Source organism: Phyllobates terribilis, unplaced genomic scaffold (genome assembly GCF_046119375.1).
Source record: "Phyllobates terribilis strain yellow unplaced genomic scaffold, ASM4611937v1 Scaffold_4__5_contigs__length_816908805, whole genome shotgun sequence".
NCBI classification, from domain to species: domain Eukaryota; kingdom Metazoa; phylum Chordata; class Amphibia; order Anura; family Dendrobatidae; genus Phyllobates; species Phyllobates terribilis.
This window is the reverse complement of record NW_027362764.1, coordinates 515,787,786-515,807,215: the sequence shown is the minus strand read 5'-3', so window position 1 is coordinate 515,807,215 and position 19,430 is coordinate 515,787,786. Positions and strand designations below refer to the sequence as shown.

At 44.0% G+C, this 19,430-nt stretch overlaps 1 protein-coding gene across 1 annotated transcript in view; it reads left to right on the top strand.

Moving 5' to 3' along the window:
• Positions 1-19,430, top strand: part of GPLD1 (glycosylphosphatidylinositol specific phospholipase D1) — an 87,893-nt gene continuing 68,463 nt past the window's right edge. Inside the window, exons 1-3 of the mRNA XM_073678851.1 lie at positions 1-154; positions 1,665-1,720; positions 7,423-7,501. Of these exons, the coding sequence (XP_073534952.1) occupies positions 43-154; positions 1,665-1,720; positions 7,423-7,501 (247 nt within the window). The 5' untranslated portion in view covers positions 1-42. The remainder of the gene's footprint in view (positions 155-1,664; positions 1,721-7,422; positions 7,502-19,430) is intronic.

The following is a 19,430-nucleotide window of genomic DNA, read 5'->3' as shown; positions in this document are numbered from 1 at the left end:
CAAGGACACAGCAAACTCCAAAGGTTGTTCTAACACTGGGTGATGCCACGCACGCTGTCAGGAACCATGGCACCTTACACTGCATTATGTGTCGTCCTCTCACTTTACTTACAACTGAGTGAGCCTTGTGGTATTTCAACACATATAGAGATAGGTAAGTCGGGCTCTGTATTGGTATATAGTATAATATCTAAGAATTACGTTAAAATAATGTAAGCAGCTTATTCTTTAAAGAATATTTTGAACTATATCCATCAAGTTTCAATTTTTCAATGTATAAAAGGGAGGTTATTTTTCTATTAATCTTACTTTTCATTGTTGAGCTGTACCTTATGCTATGTAATGCAGGGGTCACCCACCTGTGGCTCGGGAGCCACATATTGCTCTTAGGCCTATGATGCGTTGCTTGTGGCTCTCTGCCAGCTTGGTGCATTAGCACTAGGTGTAGCAAACAGGTATGAAGAGCAGGTCTCCAGATGGTGACTTTTGTGAGTAGCCCTACACAGAAGAGCAGATCTGGATGCTCATATACAGTACTGGCTTTGGAGGTGGAAAGGGGTTGTCTGAAATTAAAATGTATTTTAATCCTAAATGTCTGTTCATTTAATGTCATAATTTAATCTATTTTCAAATAGATTTTAATTAAAAAGTCCCTATTGTTCCCTCACTACACTATCTAGCTGTTTTTTTTTTTACAAGTTCCTCTTTGAAGATTTTACTGCCGCAGCCTCTGCCCGCACCCTGAAACAAAGTGTCATCAATGATGTCCGTTTCTGGGGTTGGGCTACTCGCTGCTCTATTGACCATATGATGGCTGTCAATTCTGACGTATGCACAGTAGGGTCTTGTCAATATGTACGGTGACAATGCGCTCCCTCGCCAGCTCTGATCAGAAGTGATAAGCCGGCAAGAGAGTACACTGTCAGTGCGCATTGTAAGGAGAGAACGACTGAGCAGAGACCAGCCCCGCTCCTGCAAGTGACGTCACTTTCGATCAAGATCCTACTGAGCGCACGTTGGAATTGACAACAGATGCATGCTCAGTAAAGCAGGGACTAGCCCAGCCTCCCTGGAACAGATGTCACTGATGACGCTTCGTTTCAGGGAGGGTGCAGGTGCATTTATTTTTGCACACATGAAAATCACAGATGAAACACTGATGGTTAATACTGATTAAACACTGATTGGATCCAAAATACTGATGATACACAGACTGTTTTTTTTTGCGTATGTGGAAAATCACTGACTTCTGAATGAGGCTTAATGGTGTCCATGTGGTTTCCTTCATGGCATTCATACTTTCACCAGTATAAATATTGTAGCATTTTGATGTGATCCTCCTTATCCATCACTCCCCCCCCCAAAAAAAAAAAAATTCCCCCATTGCATTACACAGCTGAATCATGTTCACAGATCTTGCTAAGGAGAAAGATAGTCTCTTGAGACTACTGGTATTCTGCCTTGATGAACTGGTATATGGAGAGATTGGTCACACAGTTGTTGCCGTAATTGCTCTTCCTTGAATGTCTCTCGCTCATAGACTTCTATAGAGCAAGCTCTGCCATATCCTAGCCGATTCAGACAACTTTTAGCTAATGTATATATGTAGGCACCATGAAACTATTTGTTTAAGAAACCTGAAAAAAAAATATTTTTTGTTATAGCTCACAGAGGACTGGAGTATTTTAATGAAGAATATGGAAAAGTAAATTACAGAGAGGTACAATTACAATCTTACTGAAAATAGTGTGGAAGAAATTGATATTGTGATTATGGTCTACCCACTCGCCCATAATAAACATTAGGGGAGAGGGCACACATAGGCATAGCAAACAAAATTGTTCAGGGTGTACTCATATATCACTAGCAGAAATAGGGGTATATCACCACACATTATACAATATCATTATGGACTGAGCTACACATATTTCTTTTTACACATTTCGCAAATGAAAATTACAAAATGAAAGAACGATTATTCCTAGTAATTGGGGGCACAATTTTTCATGATTGCTTATACTTGACTCTTATAGTTATCCCTAACTCAACCACTAATGGTGGACAGTCCATCAGGTGTCAGCTTCAGCCTATGATTTCTGTATGTCTGATATTCTACACATGACTCTCTGCCTTTCTCCATTATCTACTCAAAGAGGATGACCCAAGAAGACAAACCATGTCTTCAAAAAATGCTAGGGCATATCAACGTGGATATCATAGATGAGGGTTTATTGTTGTGTTGAAGCTTGGGTGCACTAAATGAGTTTACTGATTTTGTCTGAGAAAAGCTATTGGTAAGAAAGAAATAATAAAATACATTGATAAGGTATTGGTCATCAAGGGTAGATCTTATGGTAATTCACATTAAAGCAGGAATTGTCAAATTCAAGCACACAAAGGGACAAAATTAAAAACTTGGACAGAGTCGCGGGCCAACCAGTATACGGTATAATGGGCCCCACATAGTCCTCTATACAGAATAATGGGCTCCATATAGTCCTCCATACAGAATAGTGGGTCTCATATAGTCCTCCATACAGAATAATGGTCCCACATAGTCCTCCACACAGAATAATGGTCCCACATAGTCCTCCATACAGTATTATGGGCACCACATAGTCCTCCATACATAATAATGTCCCCACATAGACCTCCATACAGAATAATGAGCCCCACATAGTCCTCCATACAGAATAATGGGCCCCATATAGTCCTCCATACTGTATTATGGGCACCACATAGTCCTCCATACATAATAATGTCCCCACATAGTCCTCCATACATAATAATATCCCCACATAGTCCTTCATACGGAATAATGGTCCCACATAGTTCTCCATACAGTATTATGGGCACCACATAGTCCTCCATACATAATAATGTCCCCACATAGTATCCATACAGAATAATGGGCCCCACATAGTCCTCCATACAGAATAATTGCCCCTCATAGGGGTGGTGGTTCTGGTGTTGGGGCCAAATAAAACCATCCTGAGGGCCAGATTCGACCCTTGAGCCAGAGTTTGACATGTCTGCATTAATGGGAGGAAGTAGATATTAATGGGTAATTACTTTACTTTCTATATTCCACCATCTTTCTTCCATGGAAATGGGTGAGATTGCTTTGTTTGGTAATTGGATGGGGTAATAATGATGTTTTTTGGGGAAAGTAAAAATGGTGTGTTTTATATGATTAAGATAAGTTGATTCCAAGTGCTCATTTAGACGTTCGATTGTCAAATACAAGTGCTATCCATGTTTTTCATTGATAGGACTCGTACCTGTGATAGTCTATGGGGCCATCCATATTTCCGTGATTTTTTGGTCTGCAGAAAATGAAAGAGATACACTACCGTTCAAAAGTTTGGGGTCACCCAGACAATTTTGTGTTTTCCATGAAAACTCATACTTTTATTTATCAAATTAGCTGCAAAATGATTAGAAAATATAGTCCAGACATTGACAAGGTTAGAAATAATGATTTTTATTAGAAAGAATAATTTTCTCCTTCAAACTTTGCTTTCGTCAAAGAATGCTCCCTTTGCAGCAATTACAACATTGCAGACCTTTGGCATTCTAGCTGTTAATTTTCTGAGGTAATCTTGAGAAATTTCACCCCATGCTTCCTGAAGCCACTCCCAGAAGTTGGATTGGCTTGGTGGGCACTTTTTGTGTACCATACAGTCAAGCTGCTCCCACAACAGCTCAATGGGGTTGAGATGTGGTGACTGCGCTGGCCACTCCATTACAGATAGAATACCAGCTGCCTGCTTCTTCCCTAAATAGTTCATGCATAATTTGGAGGTGTGCTTTGGGTCATTGTCCTGTTGTAGGATGAAATTGGCTCCAATCAAGCGCTGTCACAGAGTATGGAATGGCATTGCAAAATGGAGTGATAGCCTTCCTTATTCAAAATCCCATTTACCTTGTACAAATCTCCCACTTTACCAGCACCAAAGCAACCCCAGACCATCACATTACCTCCACCATGCTTGACAGATGGTGTCAGGCACTCTTCCAGCATCTTTTCAGTTGTTCTGCGTTTCACAAATGTTCTTCTGTGTGATCCAAACACCTCAAACTTTGATTCGTCTGTCCATAAAACTTTTTTCCAATCTTCCTCTGTCCAATGTCTGTGTTCTTTTGCCCATATTAATCTTTTTATTAGCCAGTATCAGATATGGCTTTTTTTTGCCACTTTTCCCTGAAGGCCAGCATCCCAGAGTCGCCTATTCACTGTAGACGTTGACACTGGCGTTTTGCGTGTACTATTTAATGAAGCTGCCAGTTGAAGAGCTGTGAGGCGTCGATTTCTCAAACTAGAGACTCTAATGTACAGTACTTGTCTTGTTGCTCAGTTGTGCAGCGGGGCCTCCCACTTCTCTTTCTACTCTGGTTAGAGCCTGTTTGTGCTCTCCTCTGAAGGGAGTAGTACACACCGTTGTAGGAAATCTTCAGTTTCTTGGCAATTTCTCACATGGAATAGCCTTCATTTCTAAGAACAAGAATAGACTGTCGAGTTTCACATGAAAGTTCTCTTTTTCTGGCCATTTTGAGAGTTTCATAGAACAAACAAATGTAATGCTCCAGATTCTCAACTAGCTCAAAGGAAGGTCAATTTTATAGCTTCTCAAATCAGCCAAACCATTTTCAGCTGGGCTAACATACTTGTGCAAGGGTTTTCTAGGGTTTTCTAAACATCCATTAGCCTTCTTACACAGTTAGCAAACACTAAACACTGGAGTGGTGGTTGTTGGAAATGGGCCTCTATACACCTATGTAGATACTGCAATAAAAACAAGACATTTGCAGCTAGAATAGTCATTTACCACATTAACAATGTATAGAGTGTATCTCTGATTCATGTAATGTTAGCTTCATTGAAAAAAAATGTGCTTTTCTTTCAAAAATAATGACATTTCTAAATTACCCCAAACATTTGAACGGTAGTGTATGTCCGATTTTGATCCAAGGGACGGATCAAAATCGGCAATGCAAGTCAATGGGTCAGTGAAAAAATCAGACCATACATGGATGACATCCAAGTGCGGTCTGATTTTCACGAACTATCAGAAAGGAGAAGGTGGAGAAGCTTATTTTATTTAAGTTCTCCACATACGAGAAAAACGGATGACATTCGGACTATACTCAGATCAAACTCTGATGAAAGTCGGAGCAGAATATTCAGTCCATTTTTTTCTGTTGAAAAACTGGACATGTGAATGAGACTTAACTCAAGCTTCATGAACAATGGGTAATTTTGCAGCATGGGATGTCATTTTGATCATTGCATGAATCTTCTAAAAATAACTAGCAAAAAGACATTAACAGACAAGGGCACCCGACACTCATGTGTAGCTATATCTCCCTAATGTCTCACTTCATCAATATTGTAACAGCAAGGAGAGTATCAATAATAAAACTTAACTTTTAATAAATATAGATATAAAATTATCAAAGTATTAAATACAGTGGCATGTAAAAGTTTGGGCACCCCTGGTCAAAATTACTGTTATTGTGAACAGTTAAGCAAGTTGCAGATGAAATTATCTGTAAAAGGCCTAAAGTTAAAGATGAAACATTTCCTTTGTATTGTAGGCAAAAAAAAAAAATCTATTACATTTTAAAAATTTCAAAAAGGAAAATGGGCCGATGTAAAAGGTTGGGCACACTTGGAGATTTTGGTGCTCAGATAACTTTGACCAAGGTTTCAGACCATAATTAGCTTCTTAGGGTTATGGTTTGTTCACTATCATCATGAGGAAAGGTGAGGTGATGCAGATTTCTCAGCTTTATAAAAACCCAGCCTCCTCTAACCTTGTGCCAAAAAAACAGCAGCCATGGGTTCTTCTAAGCTTCTCCCTAGCACTCTAAAAATGAAAATGGTAGAGGCCCATAAAGCGGGAGAAGGCTATAAGAAGATAGCAAAGCGTTTTCAAGTTGCCCTTTCCTCAGTTCGAAATGTAATTAAGAAATGGCAGTTAACAGGAACAGTGGAGGTTAAGATGAGTTCTGGAAGACCGAGCAAACTTTCAGTAAAAGCTGTTCGCAGGATTGCTAGAGAGGCAAATCAGAACCTCCACTTGACTGCAAAAGACCTTCAGAAAGATTTAGCAGACTCTGGAGTTGTGGTAAGGTGTGCAACTGTTCAGAGACACCTGAACAAATATGGCCTTCTTGGAAGAGTCATCAGAAGAAAACCTTTCCTGCATCCTCACCATAAAATGCAGCATCAGAAGTATGCAAAAGAACATCTAAACAAGCCTGATGCATTTTGGAAACAAGTCCTGTGGACAGATGAGGTTAAAATAGAACTCTTTGGCCACAATGATCAAAGGTATGTGTGGAGAAAAAAGGACACAGAATTTTAGGAAAAGAACATCTCGCCAACCATTAAACATGGGGGTGGATCAATCATGCTTTGGGGTTGTGTTGTAGCTAATGGCACGAGGAACATTTCACGGGTAGAGGGAAGAATAGATTCAAGAAAATTTCAACTAATTCTTGATGCAAACATAACACCAACTGTAAAAAATCTGAATTTGAAAAGAGGATGGCTTCTACAAATGGATTAATGATCCTAAACACATGTCAAAATCCAGAATAGACTACCTCAAAAGGCGCAAATTGAAGGTTTTACAGTGGCCCTCACAGTCCCCTGATCTGCACATCATTGAAAATCTGTGGCTAGACCTCAAAATAGCAGTGCATGCAAGACGACCCAGGAATCTCACAGAACTGGAAGAATTTTCCAAGGAAGAATGGATGAAAATCCCTCAAACAAGAATTGAAAGACTCTTGCCTGGCTACAAAAAGCTTTTACAAGCTGTGATACTTGCAAAAGGGGGTGCTACTAGGGACTAACCATGCAGGTTGCACTTCCGGCCGGCACCAATAACAGCTGATCGGCGGGGGTGCCGCGTGTGGGACCCTGGATGATCATACATTGATGCCCTATCCTACGGATAGGGCATCAATGTAAAAGTAGTGGACAACTTCTTTAACTTTAGCTCCATTGGGGCTCACAACCTAAATTCCCTATCAGTATGTCTTTAGAGTGTGAGAGGAACCCATCACAAACACAGGGAGAACATACAAACTCCTTGCAGATGTTGTCCTTGGTGGGATTTGAACCCAGGACCCCAGGGCAGCAAGGCTGCAGTGCTAACCACTGAGCCACCTGCTGCTGTATGGAATACACAGCCTGTATCATGGATGTTAAAGACTATTCATAAAAATGCAAGATGTTTATCTCCTACACTGAACTACAATTTTTGTATTGTTTAATATACTATATTCTAGTATTGTTAGTTAATATGAATAAATATAAAAACATATCAGGAAACTGCAGGTGATTCCTCACTATTAAATGATATTTTAATATGAATGAATTCTATTTTCATACATACAATGTTGTACCAGTTATTACAGAAACATTCAGATGCTTTCCAAGCTGGAAGTGTTTATCCTGACACCTTTTATCAGGACCTGTGCAGGCAAGGTGGGTATATTTTTCCATTTATTATAATCGCTTATACAACGCCATTAATTTCCACAGCACTTTACAGACGTTATTGGCACTGTCCCCATTGGGGCTCACAATATAAATTCCCTATCAGTATGTGTTTGTAGTTTTGGAGGAAACCAGACAACACAGACAAAACCCATAGAAACATTGGTAAAACATACAAACTCTTTGCAAATGTTTTCCTTGATGGGATTTGAACTCGGGACCCCAGCTGCAAGGATACAGTGCTAACAACTGAGCCACTGTGCCCCACTGTATCTGAATGTTGACAGACGGATTATTCCATGACATTTTGGTTCAGTTGTCATCAATACAGTGAGGACTCTATCAAACATATAGACAAAATGAGATGTACCCAGAGGGGTATAATATGAGGGTGAAGTTTGGAAGTGTTTACTATCCCCCTCGGTTTTCCAATTCCATCTTAGTATATGTGCACACAATGTGCTTCAGGAAATGCTTTTGTTAGTTGTTTAATCCTGAAGTGCATTTTTTAAGGCTTCGTTCCCACGATCAACTCTTGGTGAGTTGTTTACGTAGCCTTACCGTTTTTGGTAATTTCCAGAGCGCTTTTGCAACATGTTTTCACCATCATTTTCTGGACCTTTTTTTCAACTCTGTTCAACAATGAAGAAACTGCTAGAGGTTTTTGAAGCTGAAATGCTGGAAAAATGCTCAAAAAGACACCAGGGCGTATTTTGACCCTTCCCCTTGATCTCGATTGTAAAGTATGGTGCATCTTTAGAACGTAAAATGCCTGAAGAATGGTCAGGTTATTTCTTTTAACTGATTGGAATCTTTGAAACCTGAAGCATTTAAAAGATTCCCAAAAGATTCCCAAAAGAATGAACATCTGCACAGCAGGTCATTTTTACACAGAAATGCATATGTTACATAGTTACATAGGTTGAAAAAAGACCAAGGTTCATCAAGTTCACCCTTTCTCCATTAATTATACATTTTTTGTCACTAAATTATCTATAACCTACAATGTTGTGTGTACTGAGGAAATCGTCCAGCCCTTTTTTAAAAGCTGTTATAGTGTCGGCCATCACTACCTCTTGTGGTCGGGCATTCCACAGTCTGACTGCTCTAACTGTAAAGAACCCTTTACTGTTTAGGTGCCGGAGTCGCCTTTCTTCCACCCGTAATGAGTGCCCCCTGGTCCTTAGCATGGTGTTTGGAAGGAATAAGTCATGTGCCAGTACTTTGTACTGACCACACATATACAGTTGAAGCCAGAAGTTTTCATACACTATATAAAAAGACACATATGCATATTTTTCTCAATATCTGACATGAAATCAGAATAAACCTTTCCCGTTTTAGGTCAATTAGGATTACCATAATGTTTAATATTTGCCAAATGGCAGAATAATGAGAGAGATAGAATGTTTTAAGGCATTTTTATTACTGCAAATTCAAAAGTTGACATACATTTCATTAGTATTTGGTACCATTGCCCTTAAACTGAATGACTTGGGTCAAACATTTGGGATATCCTTCCTCAAGCTTCTCACAATAGTTGGTCAAAATTTGGGCCCATTCCTCCTGACAAAACTGGTGTAACTGATCCAGGTTTGTAGGTCGCCTTGCTCGTAACTGCCTTTTCAGCTTTGCGTTTTTTTTATTCTGTTTGCCCATATGGTGTGAATTGGCTCTTTGTAAGTGCATTTTTTATGGAAATATCATTCTTCAAATAAATGGAAATTTTAATTACACCACATCGCTGGAGTCTCCTCACTCACTGGATTTTGGTCTGAAGTTTCCTTTTTAGCTTTGCCCACAAATTTTCAATAGGATTGAGATCAGGGCTTTGTGATTGCCACTCAAAAACATTGACTTTGTTATCCTTAGGCTATGTGCCCACAATGCAGAAATGCTCTGGATTTTTCCTGAGCGTTTCTGCATCTCCCCTGGCAGAAAAAACGCATGCGGATTGTACATGCGGGTTGACCACCGCTTTCCAAGCGATTTTAGCATCACTTGGAAAGGGCTTGTCAACTTGGTCACACTATATAATCCATGCAAACAGCATAGCATCGCGATCTGCCGGCATGAGAGGACGAGTGCACCGGGGGCCGTCAGAAGGTAAGTATAACATTTATTTTTTATTTTATTCTTTTTTTTTACAGTTTTCTATGGTACCTGGGTCCAGAGGAGAGTCTCCTCTCCTCCAGACCCGGGTACCATCCGCACATTGAACGCATGTATTCCACATGTGCTTATCTAGTGAAGCTGAATACATGCGTTCTAATGTAAGTCAATGGCGGCGAAAACGCAGCGCTTCCGCAAAATAATTGGTAGTGCTGCGTTTTTTTCCGCAATGATAATCCGCAGTGGAAATTTCCGCAGCATGTGCACAGCACATGCGGATTATCATTGGGGAACATGGCAGGCCTTCTACCAAGTGTTTTTTAAGCATTTCTGCAGCGTTTTTGCCGCTGCGAAAACGCTTAAAAAACGCATCGTGGGCACACAGCCTTAATCCACTTTGTTACTTTTTATACACCCTAAAATCTTGTTTGCTTTTGCCACTGCTGCCTGACATTGAGTACTGCTGCTCAGCTTACTAGTAACCAGAATACCCAAGTCCTTCTCCTGTTCTGTAGTCCCATGTATACTCCCATTTAATGTATATGCAGCAATTGGATTACTCCGTCCTAGATGCATTACTCTACATTTATCAACATTAAATCTCATCTGCCAAGTGTTTGCCCTTTCAGTCATCTTATCCAGATCGTTTTGTAATATTATTTTTAGTATCCTACATAGTTTAGTGTCGTCAGCAAAGACTTACACTTTACTCTCAATCCCATCCACAAGGTCATGAATAAATAGATTAAAAAGAATCGATCCTAGCACAGATCCTTGTGGTACCCCACAAATCACTCTTTGTTTCCTATCATTTAGCCAGTTCCTTACCCATCTGCATATAGTTTTACCTAGTCCTTGCTTCTGTAGAGTCAATATAAGCCTGATGTGTGGAACCATATCAAATGCCTTTCAAAGTCCAGATAAATCACATCAGCCACATTACAAACATCCAGATTTGCACTTACCTCCTCATAGAACCCCAACATGTTGGTTAGACACGACCTACCTGACGCCCCCCCTGGGCCGTGTGTGCAAGTGTGTGGGATACCCGGTGCCGGGTCTCTGGGGGTTGTAGTCTCCGTGGCGGCGACCCGGTCCCGTGGCTGAGGGTGGTCAAACCAGTGGCAGTCTTTATAGGGTTTTTGTGGTTTAATGTCCGACTACGCCACCCGTGGATTGCCGTCAGGGTGTACCGCCGCTGCGAGGCAGTCCGCTGAGGCTGGTGTGGTGTGCGCAGCTAAAGATGGGATAACTCCCCACGGGAAGAGTATGGCCTCAGGGCAGGGAACGTGGATGATGGGAGTGATGGTGCGCGGGCGTCCCAGTACTAGTAGTGCTGTATGCGGTGAGAAAGCAGGAACGACTCAGAGTCTTTGCAGTGCAGTTCAGGGTCTTTACTGATGATATTAAGGCAGACCCTCCCAGGAGTACTGGCTAGCATAAGGGGCCTGGTCAGTCTGCGAGCAAGCAGGAGTTCCCCTGGCCAGGTGGAGTTGTAGGCCTCCCCGTCTATCTGCACTCTTCCTGGCTACCTTGCTGTAAGTGAGTGGAAGTAGCCCACGTCCCTGAGTATACCGTGTGGTGCTCACCCGTATGGCTGGTGACTTGGGGCCTTCTGATAGCCTCCGCTCCGCGATGGTGGTGCTGGTCCCTTCCTTGTGACTGAGCCTCCGGGCTTCTTTGGCCAGAGGACCTGGAATCCCCTGCCGGCTGGTTTCTGCTGCTGAACTTAGAGGTTTCCACAGCCTCGGACTCCATTGTCCGGTAGTAGTCTCTTCAGCCAGGACGAGCAATAGATCTGCTTCCAGTCCCTGGCACTCAGCTCCTGCTCCTACAGAGCTCCTAGCTGTTTCTCGCCCTGTGTCTGGAACTTCACTCCAGGCTCTGACTGACTAATCCCGCCCCAGACCCAGTTTATAAGGGCAGATTCCTCCCCTCCCAGGACTGGGAAGGAGGTGTTGCATGCTTAAGGGCTCCTGACCAGGAAACCTCCCACTTGCTCTCAGACTTAATATTTCTATTACTGTGGTAACCAGACCCCTGGGGTGCCACATTCCCCCCTAGTAAATTTTAGTACTCCAGGACTAAACACATTTTTAAGAAAACACAAGTACAGGGTATAAACAATAATACAACAACATATGTACAAGAAGCTTTAGTCTTTAGAGGTCACGGCGTGTCCGTAACCGGGTGTCCATGTCACCCAACAAGGTGAAGTCTTGGAGTAGAGTAGGGGACCTGTCCAAAGCAAACCCCAAATGTTGGCCCTGTGCGTGGCTGCAAGGCTGAGGCTAGCTACTTTGGGCCACAAGGAGGCCACGCCAGACAGGTTTTTCTCTTCCGCGGCCATCTTCGCAAGAGGCACCAAGGTGCAACTATCTACAATTTAGTTCCGGTTACTCAGCGTCCATAACCTGTCAGTCCAAATAAACCTGCAGGGTAACTAGAGAAACATAATCAATGAACAGGCAACAAAAACATAAACCTTTTTCAGCATTTACGTATGTACAGGTAAATATATACTTGGCATTAGACTCTCCAGCGAGTGGGCATCTGTCCTCTAGTGCTCCTGGTGGACGTACGTAACCCACTATCTGGTTCTGCACTACAGGGTGTAGAAGGTGTTACGGGCAGGCCTGGCAGCTTTCTGCGTACTCTTTGGCTTACTAGGGGCACGGCAGGCTCACTACTAGCAGAGGGTTGATTCTCCTGGGCTGCTGGTATGGATTCTTCTGCCTCCTGTGCCGGCTGCTCTTCTGACACTACCTGTTCTTCTGTAGGCCCTTGAGGGGCTGGCTGGAGAAAGGTGAGGACGGGTACCACGACTGCGTTGTTGATTTGAGTCCAGGACCTGGGAAAGTCTCCGAGTACGGTACTGATCATTTCTTCCCTTTCCTCTGCGGGTTGAGGGTTCTCTTGATCTTAGTAACATAGTAACATAGTAACATAGTTTGTAAAGCCGAATAAAGACTTGCGTCCATCAAGTTCGACCTGTTAGTTCTGTAATTGCTAAAGTTGATCCAGAGGAGGGCAAAAACCCCAAATGATTTGGCCAATCTTCACCTGAGGAAAAATTCCCTCCCGACTCTGAAACCAGCAGTCAGAATAAATCCCTGTATCAACCTACTATTTTATTTTATTTTTAAGTATACGCTGAAATCTGCCTGGTATCTAGAAATGCATCCAGTCCCCGCTTGAACTGGTGTAGTGAATCCGACATTACCGTCTCCTCACTCAGTGAATTCCATATTCTCACTGCTCTTACCGTAAAGAACCCCTTCCTATGCTGGTGCTGAAACCTTTTCTCTTCCAGTCTTAGTGAATGCCCTCTTGTTACCGTAATATCCCTCCTTTTGAACAAATCCCGGGCAAGATCTCTATACTGTCCCCTAACATATTTGTACACATTTATTATGTTCCCCCTCAACCTTCTCTTTTCCAGGCTGAATAGTCCTAGTTTTGCCAACCTCTCTGGGTATTGCAGTCCCTCCATTCCCTTTATTAATTTTGTTGCCCTCCTTTGTACCTTTTCAAGCTCATTTATATCCTTTCTATATATTGGGGCCCATAACTGAGCACAGTATTCCAAGTGTGGTCTGACCAGTGCTTTGTACAGTGGAAGAACAATGTTCTCATCCTTTGCAGCTATACCTCTTCTGATACATCCCATTACCCTGTTTGTCCTTACAGCAGCGGCCTGACTTTGGGCACTCCAATTTAGTTTGCTATCAATCAAGATGCCCAAGTCCTTCTCCATCTCTGAATTCCCCAATGATTTCCCATTCAGTGAGTACTGGTGACTTCCATTTTTCCTTCCCATATGTATGACCTTACATTTCTCCTCGTTAAACCTCATTTGCCATTTAATGCTCCACATACCCAGCTTATCCAAATCCCTCTGTAGGTCTGCACTGTCCTCTTTTGTATTAATTGTTTTACATAACTTTGTGTCATCTGCAAATATTGATATTTTACTATTTATCCCGTTGACTATGTCGTTAATAAAGATATTAAATAACATTGGGCCTAGTACAGACCCCTGTGGTACCCCACTAGTGATGCTTACCCAATCTGAGTATATTCCATTTATAACCACCCTCTGCCTTCTATCCTTTAGCCAGTTAGCTACCCACTTGCAGACATTTTCCCCCAGCCCCATCATTCTCATTTTGTATACCAATCTATTATGTGGCACGCTATCGAACGCTTTTGAGAAGTCAAGATACACGACATCCACTGGATCCCCCTGATCTACTCGAGAGCTAACCTCCTCGTAGAAGTCAATCAGGTTTGTTTGGCAGGAGCGATTCCTCATGAATCCATGTTGGTTCGGGATTAAAAGATTATTAGCATCAAGATGCTCCGTAATTGCCTCTTTAATGAAGCTTTCAAAAATTTTGCCCACAACGGACGTCAGACTCACCGGCCGATAGTTTCCGGCGTCACTTTTCGCTCCCTTTTTGAATATTGGCACTACATTCGCCTGTCGCCAATCAAGTGGCACAGACCCAGTCTCAACAGAGTCCTTAAATATAAGATATAACGGTCTGTCTATCACATTACTTAGTTCCCTTAGTACCCGTGGGTGTATGCCATCAGGTCCTGGTGATTTGTTTATTTTAATGTTACTGAGGCATTTCTGTACCTCAACTTGGGTTAGATTTGTCATACTTAGTGGAGGATTAAGCTTGTCACTTCTCATTTCTCCTGTTAGTTCGATTTCCTTTGTGAAAGTTGTCGAAAAAAAATTATTTAATAGATTAGCTTAATCCTCATCTTTCTCTATGATTTTGCCTTCCTCACTTTTTATCGGTCCAATATTATCCGATTTAATCCTTTTACTATTTATATACGTAAAGAACAGTTTGGGATTTGATCTACTTTCCCTAGCAATGCGTCTCTCTGTTTCCTCCTTCGCTATTTTTATTTGTTTTTTACAGGTTCTCGTTTTTTCCTTGTAACACATTAGTGCCTCCTTACTGTTTTCCTGTTTTAATCTCTTGAATGCCTCTTTTTTGCTATTTAACGCCCCTTTTACGTTCTTGTTCAACCATATTGGTTTCCTCTTATTTCTGGCCCTTTTATTCCCATACGGTATATACCTCTCGCACTGAGTATTCAGAATTCTTTTGAAGGTTTCCCATTTACTATTCGTATTCCTTTGATTAAGAACTTTGTCCCAGTCAATAAATTGAAGGCTTTCTTTCAGCTGATCAAACTTCGCCCTCCTAAAGTTTAATGTTTTTGTTGTTCCCTTATTGATAACCCTACTGAAGGGCATTTTGAAGTCGATAATATTATGATCGCTATTACCTAGGTGCCCCCCTATCTGTACCTCAGTTATTCTATCAGGCCTATTAGTCAATATGAAGTCCAGCACGGCCTTCCCTCTCGTTGGTTCCTGCACTAATTGGGAGAGATAATAATCCTTAATATTTGTCAAGAACCTTTTTCCTTTCTGAGATCTACAGGTTTCTGTTTCCCAGTCAATAACCGGGTAGTTGAAATCCCCCATTACAATCACTTCATTATGTTTTGCTACTTTGTCTATTTGTCCTAATAGCAGATTCTCATTCTCCTCTGTTATATTTGGTGGCTTATAGCAGACCCCCAGTAATATTTTATTATTATTTTTTGCCCCCTCTATCTCTACCCACATGGGCTCGACCCCCTCTTCTCCCTCTCCTATATCTTCCCTTAGTCTGCGTTTTAGACATGACTTTACATATAAGCAGACTCCTCCGCCTTTCCCCTGTTTCCGGTCCCTTCTAAATAAACTATAATCTAATAAATTTACCGCCCAGTCGTAGCTATCGTCTAGCCAAGTCTCTGTTATACCTACGATGTCATACCTCTCCTCCGATATAAGCGCCCGCAGCTCATCCGCCTTATTGGTCAGGCTTCTTGCGTTGGTCAGCATGCAAGATAAAACTTTGGGGTTATTTAGCATCCTATTCTTCTCTAACGATCTAACTGTACTATCCCCACCCCCCTCTCCACCCTCATTATATTCACTTCTCCCCTTCCCCCTTGCTTGCCTCACATCCCACCTATTTCCTTGGTTTCCCCCCCCCGTCTCTAGTTTAAAAACTCCTCCAACCTATTAGCCATCTTCTTCCCCAGCACCGCTGCACCCTCCCCATTGAGGTGCAGCCCGTCCCTACGGTAGAGCCTGTAGCCGACCGCGAAGTCGGCCCAGTTCTCCATGAACCCAAACCCTTCTGCCTTGCACCAACTCTTTAGCCACTTATTCACCTCCCTAACCTCCTGTTGGCGCTCCTGTGTGGCTCACGGGATTGGTAGTATTTCTGAGAAAACTACCTTGGAGGTCCTTGCCCTAAGCTTCCTACCTAGGTCCCTGAAATCATTTTTAAGGACCCTCCATCTACCACTCACTTTGTCATTGGTGCCGATGTGGACCATGACCGCTGGGTCTTCACCAGCCCCACCCAGTAACCTGTCAACCCGATCCGCCGGACTCGAGCGCCAGGGAGGCAGCACACCGTTCGGCGATCCCGATCTTCATCAGGGCTTTGCAGCTGCTCGGGACACTTTTTCAGGTGGTCTCTGGAAACAATGGCTGTGGTTTCTCCTCCATCCTTACTGATTACACAGACTTTTGGGTTATCATGACTTGAAGGCAGTACGGTGTACGGGTCCTTCTCCCACTGGTCGTCCAACTTGTGGAGTCGCCTCTTTCTCTTCAAGACCTGCTCTCCAGGTACCAGGGGAACAGCGGGAGCATGCTGGTTATAAGTCTTCTCTTGCCTTTCTCTTGCTTGAGACAGACTCCGCTCGACGCTCTCCTATACTTTCCGATATTGCTGCTGCCGTTCTGTATCCCAGTCTGCCTCTGGCGAGGTGTCCTCAGGTGTCAGGACTCCCATATCCAGGTCAATAGGCAGCTTACCAGGTCTTGCTCTCATTAGGTAAGCCGGGGTACAGTTGGTGGAAGCTACGGGGATGTGAATATATAAGTCCACCAGATCAGGCAGTTTTTCAGGCCAGAGACTTCCAGGGGCGTTCTTCCAGGGGCAACGTTTTTAGCAAGTCTATCACCACCTGGTTCATTTTCTCACATAGTCCATTGGTCTGAGGGTGATTGGGCGTTGTTCTTATCTTCCTGCAGCCATACAGATTGCAGAACTCTTGGAAGACCTCCGCTTCGAAGGCTGGCCCTTGGTCCGTCAGCACTTGCTCCGGATACCCGTGTGGACGGTAGAAGTGCTGCTGGAAGGCTCTAGCTGCTGTTTGAGCCGTTAAGTCCTTGACAGGGACCACCACCAGGAACCGGGAGTAGTGATCTACGATTGTGAGGGCGTAGACGTACCCAGATTTGCTTGGTGCCAGTTTCACATGGTCCAGAGCTACCAGCTCCAGTGGCTGCCTGGTGATGATGGGCTGCAGAGGAGTCTTCTGGCTGGCACGGTCCTTCCTTCTTAGGTTGCACAGGCCACAGTCTCTGCACCACCTCTCGATGGCTCCTCTCATGCCTACCCAGTAGAACCGTCCAAGCAACAGGAACTCCAGCTTCTTCCATCCGAAGTGTCCTGCTCCATCGTGGTATGCCTCCAGAACCATAGCCGCATCTCGTCTTGGGACCACTACCTGCCAGGTCAGCTCATGTGTTCTAGAGTTGACCATTCTCCGGCACAGCTTCTCCTTGTAAAAAAACAGCTTACTTTTCTCTTTCCACAGTTGCTTGGTCTCCTCCGGAGCGTCTGGGTCAAGACGGGCATCAGCCTGTGTCAGCATTTCCTTCACCAGACGGACTGCGGGATCACTGTCTTGTGTCTCCGCCCAGCTGTAGTGGGGTAAGGGATTGAACGTAGCAGAGCACCTGTCCCTTACACGGTGGGAATACAGGGTAATCCCATGACGGTGAAACGCAGGGAGCTCGACTTCTTCCAGTTCTTCTGGATCTTCCCCTACGTCCGGTAAGTTTGGCATTCTGGACAGGGCATCCGCATTGGCATTTGAGCGTCCCGCCCGGTATTTGATGGTGAATTCATAGTTGGACAGGCGGGACCATCCATCTCTGCTCCAGGGCACCAAGTCTTGCAGTGTCCAGGTGTGTCAACGGGTTGTTATCCGTGTACACGGTGAACTTGGAAGAGGCAAGGTAATGCTTGAAATGTTCGGTCACTGCCCACACCACTGCCAGGAACTCTAGCTTGAATGAGCTATAATTCTCAGGGTTTCTCTCTGTGGGCCGTAGTTTTCGGCTGGTGTAAGCGATTACCCGTTCTTTCCCCTGCTGGATCTGGGACAGTACGGCTCCTAGCCCAATGTTGCTCGCGTCCGTGTGGAGGATAAAGGGCTGGCTGTAGTCAGGGTACGCCAGGATTTCATCCCCCGTGAGGGCCATTTTCAGCTGGCGGAAGGACTCCTCTTCCAGCTTTTCCCACCTGAAGGGCGGCTTCTGGTTTTTGGCCTTCCTGGATTGACCTATCAGGAGGTCCTGCATAGGAGCTGCCATTTTGGTGAAACCGGGAATGAATCTTCGGTAGTAGCCTACCAACCCGAGGAACTGCCGCACTTCCTTTATGCTGGAGGGTCTTGGCCAGTCTTTAATCACGGTGATCATATCGGGGTCGGGAGCCACTCCGTCAGCACTCACCACGTGTCCCAGGTACTGCACCTTTGGTTTCAGCAGGTGACACTTGGAGGGTTTCACCTTTAGGCCGTAGCTTGCCAGGGCGTCAAACACTTCTGCCAGGTGTTTCAGATGGTCCTCGTAGGTTTTGGAATAGACGATGACATCGTCCAGGTATAACAGGACCGTCTCGAAATTCCGGTGTCCCAGACAGCATTCCATCAACCGCTGGAAGGTTCCTGGTGTGTTGCAGAGCCCAAACGACATACAGTTGAATTCGCTGAGACCCATCGGGGTGGTGAATGCAGTCTTCTCCTTGTCTGCCTCTGCTACAGGAACCTGCCAGTACCCGCTAGTAAGATCCAAAGTGGAGAAGAAGTTAGCAGATTTTAATGCGGCTAAAGATTCTTCTATTCTAGGTAACGGGTACGCATCTTTGTGTGTGATACGGTTGACCTTTCTGTAGTCCACACACATTCTCATTGTGTTGTCCTTCTTTTTCACTAGAACTAGTGGAGCTGCCCAGGGGCTACAGCTGTCCCTGATTACCCCAGCCTCCTTCATGTCCCGCAACATCCCCTTTGCATGCTGATAGTGTGCAAGGTGTACAGGTCGGTATCTTTCCTTTATGGGTGGATGGTCTCCTGTGGGGATGTGATGTTCTACCCCCTTTACTCGCCCGAAGTCTAGCGGGTGTTTACTAAAGACTCTTTCGTACTCCTGAACCACCCGGTAGACTCCCTGTTTTTGGTGTGAGGGAGTGGAGTCAGTACACAAATGCAGTTGCTGACACCAGTCCTCCATTTGTTTCTTAGAGCCGTTACCTTCCTCTGGTTGAGATGGAGTCAAGGGTTCTACGGCCTTTACAGAATTTTGGTTTATGGTGAACAATTTGGCTAGCGTGGCATACCGGGGCAGGTGTACTTCTCTCTCCCCGATATTTACGATGCGGACACGTACCCTCCCATGACGTACATCGACCACTCCCCGTGCTGTCAAAATGGTGGGCCTACTGTCTGAGTAGATGGGCTCTACCATGGCTTGGTAGTCTCTACCTCTTAGACCAATAGCTGCCCGGCACCATATCATCATCTCACTTTTCGGGGGCATGGCAATAGGGAACGGGTCACACATTCTCACGCTACCAATCTCACCACCAGATAATTCCACCTGTTGCCGTTTCATCAGTGCCCGGATCTCTTTTTGGAG